General features: G+C 35.3%; 1 protein-coding gene and 1 pseudogene across 1 annotated transcript; both read left to right on the forward strand.

Annotated features, from left to right (window-relative positions):
• LOC132055202 (pentatricopeptide repeat-containing protein At5g61990, mitochondrial-like) overlaps positions 1 to 8,324 on the forward strand; it is a 19,149-nt pseudogene extending 10,825 nt beyond the window's left edge.
• Positions 8,325 to 10,261: 1,937 nt separating this feature from the next.
• Positions 10,262 to 14,702, forward strand: LOC132055588 (pentatricopeptide repeat-containing protein At5g61990, mitochondrial-like). The gene is made up of 2 exons (XM_059447490.1): positions 10,262 to 13,650; positions 14,640 to 14,702. The coding sequence occupies exon 1, from the start codon at positions 10,435 to 10,437 to the stop codon at positions 13,513 to 13,515; it is 3,081 nt and encodes a 1,026-aa protein (XP_059303473.1). The 5' UTR covers positions 10,262 to 10,434; the 3' UTR covers positions 13,516 to 13,650; positions 14,640 to 14,702.
• The last annotated feature ends 97 nt before the right edge of the window (positions 14,703 to 14,799 follow it).

Genomic DNA, 14,799 nt, shown 5'->3' on the forward strand with positions numbered 1-14,799 from the left:
TTTGTTCACTGTGTCTCAAAGTATGCATACTTACAAAATAGTCCTTTAATTTGGGCCACACTTCCTTACAGTTTCAGAAATGTAATGCCCTCACATTTAACACATTTTGCAAAAGACAAAAGGGTCATAAAACATGACCTCCTCAGTCCGTTCAAGTTTGACAGGTTACAGATCCACCTATTTATTAGTTTGCACATTTTGACAGTTCATTCCATTTTCATATAAAAAAAGTTGGGTTGAAATGTGAAAACATTGATTTATAAGAAAGCTTAAAAACTTTTTTTTTTTTGTTTATTATGTTATATATAGCCATAATAAATGGAAAAATTACGAGTAATTAAACAAATTACATGAATCAAAGAAATTAAAACTTGGTAAGAGTTGGACGAGTTGGGTGATGATCCATTATTTAGCCCATTTTGATCCGCCCTTTTCAGTCCAAGTAACACAACTTTCCATCGTTATTAACTCAGCCAATTTCTTGCCCAAATTTAATCCAACTTGGGTTGACATATCCGCTAAGGAAGCTCGATGCACTCTTTTTGACCCGTTAAATCGACAGTAGAGACAAAATACAAAACGAGAAAAGGTCTTTTGTTGTTTAAAGTTGTAGCCAAATTTTCATAAACATTCTTTTAGCTCGTTACAACAATTATATTACGTATTATATATTTACAATTAAATAGCTAGATGTATATATATATTTATTTGGTATACTAAAATATAGTGCAAATATAGCGGAAATATAGACGTATTTGAAATTTGTGAAATTGCTATATTTATGGAAACAAAATACATTCCAATTTAAATTAAAATCGTTGTTTATTGTTCCCCGGATTCACGCAAATATCGTCCCGTTCCATATACGATCCGCTCTCATTCAAACGGCTACACAAATTCAAAAAAATTTGAATTCAAAAAAAGTACATTCATATTTTTAACCAAAAATAAAAAATTCAATGATTAGTTAAGGAATTACAAATTTTTATGCGGACGCCGACATACTACGTATATGGGCGGACTTGGCATAAGTATGCGGGTCCGTAAACACTTGATAATTCCTTCACGCAAAGTTATGCGGTGGGGGCATCCTTTCGACGGGCAAACTTTTATCTTTGGCCCGGCGCGCTTTGGGGGAATTATCGAAGTTATGCGGGCCCGGCCTGTCTGCCCCCCCGCATAAGCGTAAGTATGCGGGGTATGACATAACTTTGGTAATTCCTTTACAAATTTATGCGGGGTGGGGGCATGCTTTTAATGGACAAACTTTTATGCGGACCGGCATAAACATGTGAAGGAATTATCAAAGTTATGCGGACCGACATGCTATGCGAAGTCTGCCCATAAGGCATAAGTATGCGAGATTAAACTGCATTTGGTAATTCCTTCACGAGTGTATGCGTTGGGGGCATAAGCGAAATTAAACTCTGTCTTGTGAATTTTTTAATATTTGTTTTTCGTATATATTTGGGCTATATTTTAGTTGCGTTTTATCGTACAGTATATAAATCTTATTACGGTTTTACTGTTAACTATATTTCATATATTTTTTACATATATTTGAAGTGTATTTAGATGAAATTTTAACTTTTGTAACACCTTTTGTTAAAAAATGGACTTATGAAATATATCTCGAGATATATTTTATGTATATTCGGCTGTATTAGCGGTTAGATATCTTGCTTTGTTAAATGAATACATTTCACGGAAAATGAAAAATGGAATGTATACATTGAAAAAAATAACATACTTGAAAGAAACGACAATATAAAAACCATAAGGTGGTGTTCAACATTAATCATCCTAAAAAACATTACGCGTAAAACATATGTCCAAAATTAAAAAACGACGACAAAAGTCGCAACCAACTACGCTATTGTTCAACATGAAAATCAAAAACACAAAAGACTTGGTGCCTAATCAAGATCTGTTTATCAAGCTATTCGTAATCAGCTAACACAATTAGTCTAATTGGTCTTGGAGGTTGCTCGTTATCACTTGATACGTTGTTGTTTGACTTATCCCGTACATAGTCGCGTAAAGGCACGTAGTGTCTCGTACGGTGCCAATTTGCTTATCGAATTCGGTTGGGATGACTTCGTAGCTCGAGTATTGACGTAAAGTGCCACGTACACACCCATTGATCACGAAAAAAATGATCAAAAATTTTACTTACGGATACGTAATAGCTTTATCGACAAATACACACGAATATACTTTAAAAATCTTAAAATTCTTGTTATGGTGAAGAACAATAAACACGACTTAAATATTTGAAGAAACATGTGAAAAAAAATAACGGTAGAAAATATACTTAAAATGCACATAAAAAAAATAGATGCAGTTAATTAACGGATACGTAATAGCTTGTACGAAAAAAAATGAATAAATATCTTTTAAAATATAAGATAAATATACCTCTCTGCATCATCATCCTCATCCACGTTATGTTTGGCTTTAGCAATTTTTTTACATTCGTGTGACATTGTCGCGACGCTTTCTGTTAACTTTGTTTTTAAGTTGAGAAACCTTTTTTTTTTTGTTGTTGTTTCTTTCTTGAATCCACGTAATCGGCGGAAACGCCTAGGATCGTTAATTCTTTTTAACGATTCTCGGCATAAGAAACCTGCAATGGCGTGTTGAGAAATTCCCAAAGAAAAATTAGGAATATCGAATTCGGGTTACTAAACACTTTCGATAGGAGTAGAAGCTTTCTTAGCCATTTTCATTTGAATCTAAGCAAAAAAAACAAGAACAAACGATAATTAATTATTTAGAGTTGCATTACTGATTAAAACGAAAAAAAAAATACTCGAAAATATAGGTTAAATACACGGTGAAAATTAAAAAATCGGTATAGAATCTTACCTTTTTTTGGGAATTAGATTTGAATCATGAGTGAAATTAATGAGTAGTTAATTAGAGATAACAAAGGGAAGTTGTAGAATTATAAGCTGATTTGAAATTGGAGAAAATTTAGGGATATTGTGAATAATGGCGTGAAGTTAGTGGGATAGGAGAGAGAGACGTTTTTGTTGGGCAAATTTAGGGTGTGGAAAGTTATCAGATAATTGGTAAAACTGGTAGCTATGTGGAGTAAATATGTTATCTTTTATTCTTAAAAATATAATTATTGAAAAGTTTAGTTATGTTATAAATAGGTAATAATGGAAGGAATCATGCACAATAAATTTTACTTTAAAGTTCTAGTAGCCCATTTTAGTTTATATGCTTTCTACTTTGAAGAGCCCATATTCACAATTACAAATCCAGTATGCTTTTGGGTACGGGAAAGTTAAGCCTAATTCAGGCTTCAAGCAGCCCAACATATCCCGAGTTCTAGGCCTCTTATGTAAAGACTGTTTTAACACAACTGTTTGGAAAGCCACCCAGGTAATTGAAATTGGGTGTAATTACGCGATTTGGTACATTTATTTGATCAAGTAATTACGCGTTGGGTGGGAGTTGGTTATAATTGAGAGGGTGCGATTACCTCTACATCTCAAAAGGGGGGGGAGGGGTCGGGCGGGGCGGTAGGTGTGTAATTACTGGCCCTAATTTCGGAGTTACTTTTTAGTTTCTTTCTTTTTTATTTTATTTCAATTTCTTTTCTTCTTTAATTTATTTTTTATTTCTATTATTTTTAATTATTTTTACTTTTTACTTTTTAATTATTTTTATTTTTTTAAATATATTTTTTTCTTTTATATTACTTATCTTTCATTTGCTTTCTTCTACGATCCGGCCTTTATTTCTTGTGGTTATGTAATTACTCGTATTTTTTTTTTAAATTTTATTAACTTAGCATAACCGTGCTATTATTCTAATTTTTGAAACTATACCTCTTAATATTAGAAAGAATGAGTCATTAACAAACTTGGCATATAATGAGTGACGTTATTAAAGTAGAATTTCATTTTGAATGAGGTTATAGACTTTATTTTTCCTTTCTTTTGAATTATATTTACTTAAGTCTCGTTGGAACTTACTTATGTAATGTTGGAATTTGAGATAAGAGTATTATGTTAAAAATTTTCTTTTGGATTTTGAATTTAGGTTATATTTTCGATTTTAATTTATTTGTTTTAGTGTTATTATTTTTATTATTTCGCGTTCGAGTTGTTTATTTTTATTTACGATTGATAGACTTTTTTGTCAAACATTTGAATAATGTTGTGGCATTATATTTATAAATATTCTTTTTTTGTCAAACATACCATCCATGATCTTCTCACAAAAAGTCTGCTTTTAAGTTTTATAATTAAATAAAATTAAAATATTATAAATTTGAAAATTATATATCAATTATTTTTTAAAATATTAGTTACAAATATATGATTATTAATTAATATATTTCAAGAAACAATGTGTTCTTAAATAACTAATTTAATATCATTTATAAAGGCACACATTTTTTTAATAATAATTTTAAATTTTTGATAATTAAATTTTATTTTTAAATTAAACAAAATGTATAATTACTGACATCTTAACGAAAGCAACTTTTGTAATTCATATTGTAATTATATCATGACAAACAAATAGGTCGTTGTAATTACAATACTGTGTAATTACTACCCTTGTAATTACCAGGTGGCTTTCCAAACAGACCCTTAATCAAATTTTTAATTGGGGTTTGACTAGGGATGGTCAAATGTGTGACCTATATAATAATTACAAGAGTTGTTAGTCTTAAGTTTTCGCGCCCTATAACCTTTTTTTCCTAGGCCTCTTTGTAACCTTTCTTGATTCAGATCTTTTAGCATTTTAACTGCTCATGTGCAACACCCAGACAAGTTAATTAGAAAATTACTCAGTTCTTGATCGAAACGAATTGGTTGTAAATCCAATTACCAAACATAAGAACTGGAAATTACTCTTAGAGTCATCAACAATCCCTCAAAAGCTTAACCCAGATGTGGTTTACTCAGTTCTTGATCGAAACAAATTGGTTGTAAATCCAAAACGATTGCTTGATTTCTTTGATTGGTCGAATCAGCAAGTGCAGTTGACTCAAAACATTGATTCTTTCTCTATTCTTGCTTTGGCTTTGTGCAATTCGAACAATTTCGGACCTGCCAACCAGGTGTCTAATGAAATGATTCAGAGAAGAAGATTTCCAGATATTTTAAGCTCGTTGGTTAAATGTGCTAAGGAATGTGATGAGTTTAGCTCGAAGGGTGTTGTGTTTGAGTTGCCAATTGATGCTTATAGGAAAATTGGTATGTTAAATGAGGTTGTTTCTATGTTCTTGGGTGTTAAAAATGAAGGCTTTAACCTCAGTTTGTTGTATTGTAATACATTGTTGAATGAATTGTTAAGTGGTAATAGAATGGAACTGTTTTGGAAGGTTTATGAGGGGATGCTGGAGAGTGAGATGATTCTTGATGTTTACACGTATACCAATATGATCAATGCTTATTGCAAGGTTGGCAATGTTAAGGATGCCAAACGACTTCTTCATGATATGGGAGAGAAGGGGTACAGTCCGAATTTGGTTACGTATAATGTGGTTATCAGAGGCTTGTGTGGGACAGGTGCAGTTGATGAAGCATTGGAGCTAAAGAAGTCGATGGAAGGAAAGGGATTGGTTCCGGATAGCTATACGTATATCACACTCATTGATGGCTTCTGTAAGAAAAAGAGGTCTAGGGAAGCAAAACGGATATTGGATGAAATGTGTGAAGTAGGTCCAAATCCTAATCGTTTTGCATGTACTGCGTTAATTGATGGATTCATGCAGGAAGGTGAGCTGGAGGAGGCATTTAGATTAAAGGATGAAATGGTTGCACGTGGAAAGGGATGACCTATAATTCTATCATAAATGGACTCTGCCAAGTCGGCCAGATGGATAAAGCAGTAACTATCAAGGGTGACATGATTAAAATGGGTATATTCCCTGATGTGCAAACATACAATTATTTAATTGAGGGCTATGGTCGCAAGAATGACACGGATAAGGCTTCTGAACTTTTGGTTGAGATGACTGACAGAAACTTGGTACCTTCGGCCTATACTTGTGGTGTGCTGATTAGTGCTTACTGCAACTCTGGAGATCTCTGTCAAGCGATTCTTGTTTTGGAGAAAATGATTGCAGCTGGCGTGAGACCAAATGCTGTCATCTACACCCCCATCATAAAAGGCTATGTAGAGGATGGTAAATTTGAAGAAGCAAAACAGATTGTGCAGGATATGTGGCAGAAAGGTATATTACCTGATATCTTCTGTTATGATTCAATTATTAGTGGGCTCTGCAAGGTGGGAAGGGTAGATGAAGCAAAAATGTGTCTCGTTGAAATGGAGAAGAGAAGATTGAGACCGAATTCATATACTTTTGGGCCTTTTATTTCTTGGTATAGAGAGGCAGGGGATATGCAAGTTGCAGAACAGTATTTCTGGGAGATGCTAGATCGTGTTGTAGCGCCTAATTATGCCACTTTTACGCCTATCATTGACGGGTACTGTAAACATGGGAATATATCGCAAGCATTTTCAGTACTGAATCGCATGCTTAAAATGGGACGATTGCCAAACGTACAGCTTTATGGTGTTCTTATAAATGCCCTCTCAAAGAATGGGAAGTTGTCAGATGCCATGGATGTTCTATCTGAACTTTATAATAAGGGTCTAGTTCCTGATGTGTTCACTTACACCTCACTGATTTCTGGTTTCTGCAAGCAGGGTAATTTGGAAAATGCTTTTCTACTTCTTGATGAAATGAGTCAAAAGGGGGTTAGACCAAACATCGTGACTTATAATAGCTTAATAGGTGGTCTTTGGAAGTCAGGTGACCTATCGAGAGCCAGAGAAGTGTTTGATGGTATTTCTGGAAAGGGTTTGGCACCAAATGGTGTGACTTATTCCACTATCATTGATGGTTACTGCAAAGCTGGTGATCTAAATGAGGCATTTCGTCTATCAGATGAAATGCCTTTACGGGGGCGTTCAACCGGATGCCTTTGTATACAATGCTCTTCTTCATGGATGCTGCAAGGCAGGAGAGGTAGAGAAGACATTGCCATTATTCCATGAATTGATAGAGAAGGGAATTGCATCCACTCTTACTTTCAACACATTGATTGATGGGTTCTGCAAGTTAGGAAGATTGAGTGAAGCACTGGGAGTTGGTGACGAATATGTCTGATATGCACATCCCAACTGATCATGTAACTTACACCATTTTAATTGACTACTGTTGCAAGAACGGAATGATGAAAGAAGCAGAAGAGCTTTTCCAAAAGATGCAAGTTAAGAAACTGATACCAACCATTGTGACTTACACTTCACTCATTCAAGGTTATCACAGAATTGGAGATAAATTGAAGGTGTTCTCACTATTTCAGGAGATGGTGACAGGGGGAATTCAGCCTGATGAAGTAGTCTACAGCTCGATGGTTGATGTACTTTACAGAGAAGGGAATCCACATAAAGCTTTCAGTCTTTGGAACGAACTTTTGGATAAAGGTCTTTTGAAAGGACATGTAAGTGAAACATTAGTGGGCTCTTGGTGTGAGAAAGGAGAAGCTTCTGCACTATTGGCAGCACTCAATGAAATAGGAGAGCAAGGTTTTGTACCTAGTCTTGCTATGTGCAGTACTTTAGCCCATGGATTAAATAAAGCAGGATATTCTGAAATATTACCTATGGCTCTCTGGAGACCATGGTAAAGTTTTCCTGGATCTCCAATTCCATGACTTCAAATGACTTAATCACGTACTGTCAAATGGATGGACATACGGTAAGTGTTAGTAACCTTCCAAAGCAATCAGCCTTATAAGTAAGAAAAAATAAAAAATAAAAAAAAGCCTAGCTCAACAAAAATACTGTATGCTGGATTGTTCCGTTCTTTCTGCAGTTCTAACTATGGATGCTTGATGACTACGCACCCACATCAAGCTGAAAGCACCCTGATCGCAGTAGAGGTAACCTGACTTTGATTAACTAAATGAATCTCATTTCAGGAAAAGATGGAAAAAAAAAAAAAAAAAAACTTACATCCTGTATATCCTGGCATCCTGTTCGGTTTCATTGTGCTTATTGTTTTCCTGGAGAATGCATCAAATTATAAATTGGATGTGCTACAGAAATCAGGCATGGAGTTGAAATTGGATGTGCAAAATCAGTTTAGTGCTTTCTCTTTGGTCAGACCACGCCTTGGATGCTATTTTGGCCCTTATATTAATGCAGAGACTTTTTTGTTGTTTATTTTTTAATGAAATTTGTTTTTTCTATGTTATATATGGTTTAAAAGTAAGACATAGTAAGTTGAGAATGTCATGTACTTGTTGACTGAGCAATTTATTGGACAGTTTGTTTGGACTGTATTTGGGCTTTGTGGAACCTGGTTCGCCACTTTGCCTAGACTAAAAGAGTCTTGAGACTGAGGATTGAGATAGTTTATCCAAGGGTAATATAAAGACCTAACGAGAAACAAGTTATGCAAGGATGACATTTGCTTTAGCTGAAGTATTCTTCCTCGTACGAGCTTAAAATGATGTTCTATTAGATGTCAAATGCTAATTATGCTTATTTGTGGTATAATCCATTGTTAGATGCTAGATGTAGCACCAATTACTTCAATAGGAAAGATTCTATGGATTGTTTGATAATGCTATGCCAGTCCAAATAACTAACCTGCCTATTTATTAACTCAATCAATGGATCATAACCTATTTTGACTCACCCAAATTTAGTTCAACTTGCCAATTTGACACCCCTATCTACTACTGCAAAAGGAAGCTCCAATTCACTCTTACCAACCCCATTCATCCAACAGGTGACGAAATACAAAATAGAAAAGGTCTATGAACCGTTTGAAGTTCTAGTAGCCCATTTTATTTTATTGGCTTTTTACTTTGAAGAGCCCCATATTCACCATTACAAATCCAGTATGATGCTTTTGGGAAAAGTTAAGCCTAATTCCGCCTTTTTTTTTTTTTGCGCGGATTGTCCTTCATTTGGGATGGTCTTTATTTTTGTCCTTCAAATTGGTGTTCTTTAAGTTTTAAAAAGCCCTTCGCCTAATGTCTGTGCGAGGTTGTGGGTTGAACTGAACCTCAAAAAATAAAATCGCAAGGCAGAATTTTGCCTTAAGCCAGAAATTTACAAATTCTGTCCATGTGCAAATTCTGCCTGAAGGGTAAAAGTTAAAGACCACCATTTTGAGGGACAAAAATTTAAAATCATCCCCAGCGAAGGACAATCCTGCAAATTGCCCTAATTCTGGCTTCAAGCAGTCCAAGTCTGTTACATTAGGCCCAACGTGGCCTGAATTCTAGGCCTCTCAGGGAAAGGTTGATTTACGTAAATGTTTCCTTTTTAAACTACTATTTAGATTTTGTCATTATTCTTAAAAGTTATGTAAATATATATTCCCTAAAACGATAAAATGTCAGACTACCATCTAATATATGCAAAACTTTAGACTGTACTGTAATGCTTTCTATGATTTTTAGTTTAGTACAAAAAGATCGTTAGAATGTGATCTAAAAAATCCTTCAATTGTAAGAGAAATAGAGAAATTCATAAATTTCAAGAGAAATAAAAATATTATTTACTAAGCCGTGGTCCCGAAAAGGAACATGCGTAAAAATATATCTTATGAAACTGCTTTTGCCTATAATTCTAAAAGAAAATTACACTGTATGTTTATTGGGGCAACAATGCTATCAAAATTAACCCATATATTTGCATATGTTGGTATAAGTGTATGTATATTATTTGTATATATCTTTATATTTTGAGCTATTTTTTGTAATGTAAGTTTTGGACTATTTTTTTGTAATGTAAGTGGCCAACTTGTATATTTTGAAATTTTTCCCTAATTCTAATACGTTTTTATATCACGATTATTTAATGCATGTTAAGGAACCAAATTTAGTGAACTCCGAACTATTGAACTAAAGAATACTATCTTAAAAACGTGACATGCAAATCATGACGAATTAGATTAAATTAATTTTAAACTTTTTTATTTTATCCCTTCCGCCAAAATTTAATTGTCAGCCAAAATATACACTGGTTATGTATATTTATATTTAATATACACAACATATATATTTGCATGCTATTATTTCTACGAGCAGTCTAAATATGCAATTATCCAATTTAATTTTGTTTAATAAACACTTATAACTTGTAAAAACATAAACTAAAAATTTTAAGCTAAACTAAGAAGTGAAAATAGGATCCTACCCTCTTGAATAGAAGAAAATCCAAATCCATTTTTTGTTCCAATTGCAAACTTTAGGGGGATAGTTCATCTTTCCCACTTTCGTCAGTACAAGATAGAAATTGCAGCAGCGGAAAAAAGCGTCCATTGCTCACTCCCTCTAACCGTTCTTCCTAGGCCTCTTTGTAACCTTTCTTGATTCAGATCTTGTTGTAATTTTAACTGCTTATGTGCAACACCCAGACAAGTTAATTAGGAAAATCATGAATCTACTACTTTCAAAGAAACTGTCTATTATCTTCAATTGTCAAAGACATATAATCAAGAAATCAAAACATGTCTCTTTTTGTAGTACCCACAACATTACCGGACCAAATAAATCCACTGATGAAGAAATCTCTACGATTTTGAAACACAAGAACTGGAAATTACTCTTGGAATCTTCAACAATCCCGCAAAAACTCAACCCAGATGTGGTTTACTCAGTTCTTGATCGAAATAAATTGGTTGTAAATCCAAAACGATTGCTTGATTTCTTTGATTGGTCGAATCAGCAAGTGCATTTGACTCAAAACATTGATTCTTTCTCTATTCTTGCTTTGTCTTTGTGCAATTCGAACAATTTTGGACCTGCCAACCAGGTGTTTGATGAAATGATTCAGAGAAGAAGATTTCCAGTAATGGATATTTTAAGCTCGTTGGTTAAATGTGCTAAGGAATGTGATGAGTTTAGCTCGAAGGTTGTTGTGTTTGAGTTGCCAATTGATGCTTATAGGAAAAAGGGTATGTTAAATGAGGCTGTATCTATGTTCTTGGGTGTTAAAAATGAAGGCTTTTTACCCAGTTTGTTGTGTTGTAATACATTGTTGAATGAATTGTTAAATGGTAATAAAATGGAACTGTTTTGGAAGGTATATGAGGGAATGTTGGAGAGCAAGATGAGTCTTGATGTTTACACTTACACCAATGTGATCAATGCTTATTGCAAGGTTGGTAATATTAAGGACGCGAAAAGACTTCTTCATGATATGGGAGAGGAGGGGTGCAGTCCAAATTTGGTTACGTATAATGTAGTTATTAGAGGCTTGTGTGGGACAGGTGCAGTTGATGAAGCATTGGAGCTAAAGAAGTCGATGGAAGGAATGGGATTGGTTCCAGATATCTATACCTATAGTACACTCATTGATGGCTTCTGTAAGAAAAAGAGGTCCAAGGAGGCAAAACGGATATTGGATGAAATGTGTGAGGTAGGTCAAAATCCTGATCATTTTGCATATACTGCGTTAATTGATGGATTCATGAAGGAGGGAGAGGTGGAGGAGGCATTTAGAATAAAGGATGAAATGGTTGCACGTGGAAAGAGTTTGAATATAATGACCTATAATTCTATCATAAATGGGCTCTGCAAAGTCGGCCAGATGGATAAAGCAGTAACTATCAAGGGTGACATGATTAAAATGGGTATATTCCCTGATGTGCAAACATACAATTATTTAATTGAGGGCTATGGTTGCAAGAATAACACGGATAAGGCTTCTGAACTTTTGGTTGAGATGACTGACAGAAACTTGGTACCTTCGGCCTATACTTGTGGTGTGCTGATTAATGCTTACTGCAACTCTGGAGATCTCTGTCAAGCGATTCTTGTTTTGGAGAAAATGATTGCAGCTGGTGTGAGACCAAATGCTGTCATCTACACCCCCATCATAAAAGGCTATGTAGAGGATGGTAAATTTGAAGAAGCAAAACAGATTGTGCAGGATATGTGGCAGAAAGGTATATTACCTGATATCTTCTGTTATAATTCAATTATTAGTGGGCTCTGCAAGGTGGGAAGGGTAGATGAAGCAAAAATGTGTCTTGTTGAAATGGAGAAGAGAAGATTGAGACCGAATTCATATACTTTTGGGCCTTTTATTTCTTGGTATAGAGAGGCAGGGGATATGCAAGTTGCAGAACAGTATTTCTGGGAGATGCTAGATCGTGGTGTAGCGCCTAATTATGCCACTTTTACGCCTATCATTGACGGGTATTGTAAACATGGGAATATATCGCAAGCATTTTCAGTACTGAATCGCATGCTTAAAATAGGACGATTGCCAAACGTTCAGCTTTATGGTGTTCTTATAAATGCCCTCTCAAAGAATGGGAAGTTGTCAGATGCCATGGATGTTCTATCTGAACTTTATAATAAGGGTCTAGTTCCTGATGTGTTCACTTACACCTCACTGATTTCTGGTTTCTGCAAGCAGGGTAATTTGGAAAAGGCTTTTCTACTTCTTGATGAAATGAGTCAAAAGGGGGTTAGACCAAACATCGTGACTTATAATAGCTTAATAGGTGGTCTTTGTAAGTCAGGTGACCTATCGAGAGCCAGAGAAGTGTTTGATGGTATTTCTGGAAAGGGTTTGGCACCAAATGGTGTGACTTATTCCACTATCATTGATGGTTACTGCAAAGCCGGTGATCTAAATGAGGCATTTCGTCTATCAGATGAAATGCCTTTACGGGGCGTTCAACCGGATGCCTTTGTATACAATGCTCTTCTTCATGGATGCTGCAAGGCAGGAGAGGTAGAGAAGGCATTGCCATTATTCCATGAATTGATAGAGAAGGGAATTGCATCCACTCTTACTTTCAACACATTGATTGATGGGTTCTGCAAGTTAGGAAGATTGAGTGAAGCACTGGAGTTGGTGACGAATATGTCTGATATGCACATCCCAACAGATCATGTAACTTACACCATTTTAATTGACTACTGTTGCAAGAACGGAATGATGAAAGAAGCAGAAGAGCTTTTCCAAAAGATGCAAGTTAAGAAACTGATACCAACCATTGTGACTTACACTTCACTCATACAAGGTTATCACAGAATTGGAGATAAATTGAAGGTGTTCTCACTATTTGAGGAGATGGTGGCAGGGGGAATTCAGCCTGATGAAGTAGTTTACAGCTCGATGGTTGATGTACTTTACAGAGAAGGGAATCCACATAAAGCTTTCAGTCTTTGGAATGAACTTTTGGATAAAGGTCTTTTGAAAGGACATGTAAGTGAAACATTAGTGGGGTCTTGGTGTGAGAAAGGAGAAATTTCTGCACTATTGGCATCACTCAATGAAATAGGAGAGCAAGGTTTTGTACCTAGTCTTGCTATGTGCAGTACTTTAGCCCATGGATTAAATAAAGCAGGATATTCTGAAATATTACCTATGGCTCTGGAGACCATGGTAAAGTTTTCCTGGATCTCCAATTCCATGACTTCAAATGACTTAATCACGCATTGTCAAATGGATGGACATACTGAAAGTGTTAGTAACCTTCCAAAGCAATCAGCCTTATAACTTGCTTGTCAGCTCAAGCCTAGCTCAACAAGAATACTGTATGCTGGATTGTTCCGTTCTTTCTGCAGTTCTATCTATGGATGCTTGATGACAGAGCACCCACATCAAGCTGAAAGCACCCTGATCGCAGTAGAGGTAACCTGACTTTGATTAACTTAATGAATCTCATTTCAGGAAAAGATGGAAAAGAAAGAAGAAAAGATGGAAAAGAAAGAAAACTTACTTCCTGTATATCCTGGCATCCTATTCGGTTTCATTGTGCTTATTGTTTTCCTGGAGAATGCATCAAATTATAAATTGGATGTGCTATAGAAATCAGGCATGGAGTTGAAATTGGATGCGCGAAATCAGTTTAGTGCTTTCTCTTTGGTCAGACCACCCCTTGGCTGCTATTTTGGCCCTTATATTAATGCAGAGACCTTTTTTTGTTTGTTTGTTTTTTAACGAAATTTGTTTTTTCTATGTTATATAGTCTTAAAAGTGAGGCTTCGTTACCAGTTTCAAAAAAAAAAAAAAGTGAGACATAGCAAGTTGAGAATTCATGTACTTGTTGATTCAGCAATTTATTGGACAGTTTGTTTGGACTGTATTTGGGCTTTGTGGAACCTGGTTTGCCACCTTGCCTAGACTAAACCCTGAGAGTCTAAGAATGAGGATTGAGATAGTTTACCCAAGGGTAATATAAACACCTAAGGAGGAACAAGTTTTGCAAGGATGACATTTGCTTTAGCTGAAGTATTCTTCCTCGTACGAGCTTAAAATGATGTTTTATTAGATGTCAAATGCTAGTTATGCTTATTTGTGGTATAGTTCATTGTTAGATGCTAGATGTAGCACCAATTACTTCAATATGAAAGATTCTATAGATTGTTTGATAATGCTATGCCAGCAGTTAACTGACATAAGAATCTAGGGCTACTATGTCTTATTAGATCCTACACCTCTTCAAAGTACATGTGCTCATACACTGAAAGGTCTAGTTGGTATTATATGTGATATTTACAATGTGAGTGGTATTCACGCAACATTAGATGTGCACATGCTCAGTAAAATTTGCTTATCTTTTGTTGATGTTCTTTTACCATGAGTTGTGGTCCTTAATTTCTTTGTCCGTGGTGGAACAGATCCAATCATTGGAGGGAAGTGCTGATACTTTGAGGGACAATTGTGTAAAAGTTTTACAAAAGATGTCAAAGGGGTTGGCAATTGACTTGAGCCTTGGGGTGCTCCCCTTTCAAGGTCTCAAGTTCGAAACCCGAAACAATGTCGAATTACCCGTGGTGC

The sequence above is a fragment of the Lycium ferocissimum genome, chromosome 5 (genome assembly GCF_029784015.1).
Source record: "Lycium ferocissimum isolate CSIRO_LF1 chromosome 5, AGI_CSIRO_Lferr_CH_V1, whole genome shotgun sequence".
Classification (NCBI taxonomy): Eukaryota; Viridiplantae; Streptophyta; class Magnoliopsida; order Solanales; family Solanaceae; genus Lycium; species Lycium ferocissimum.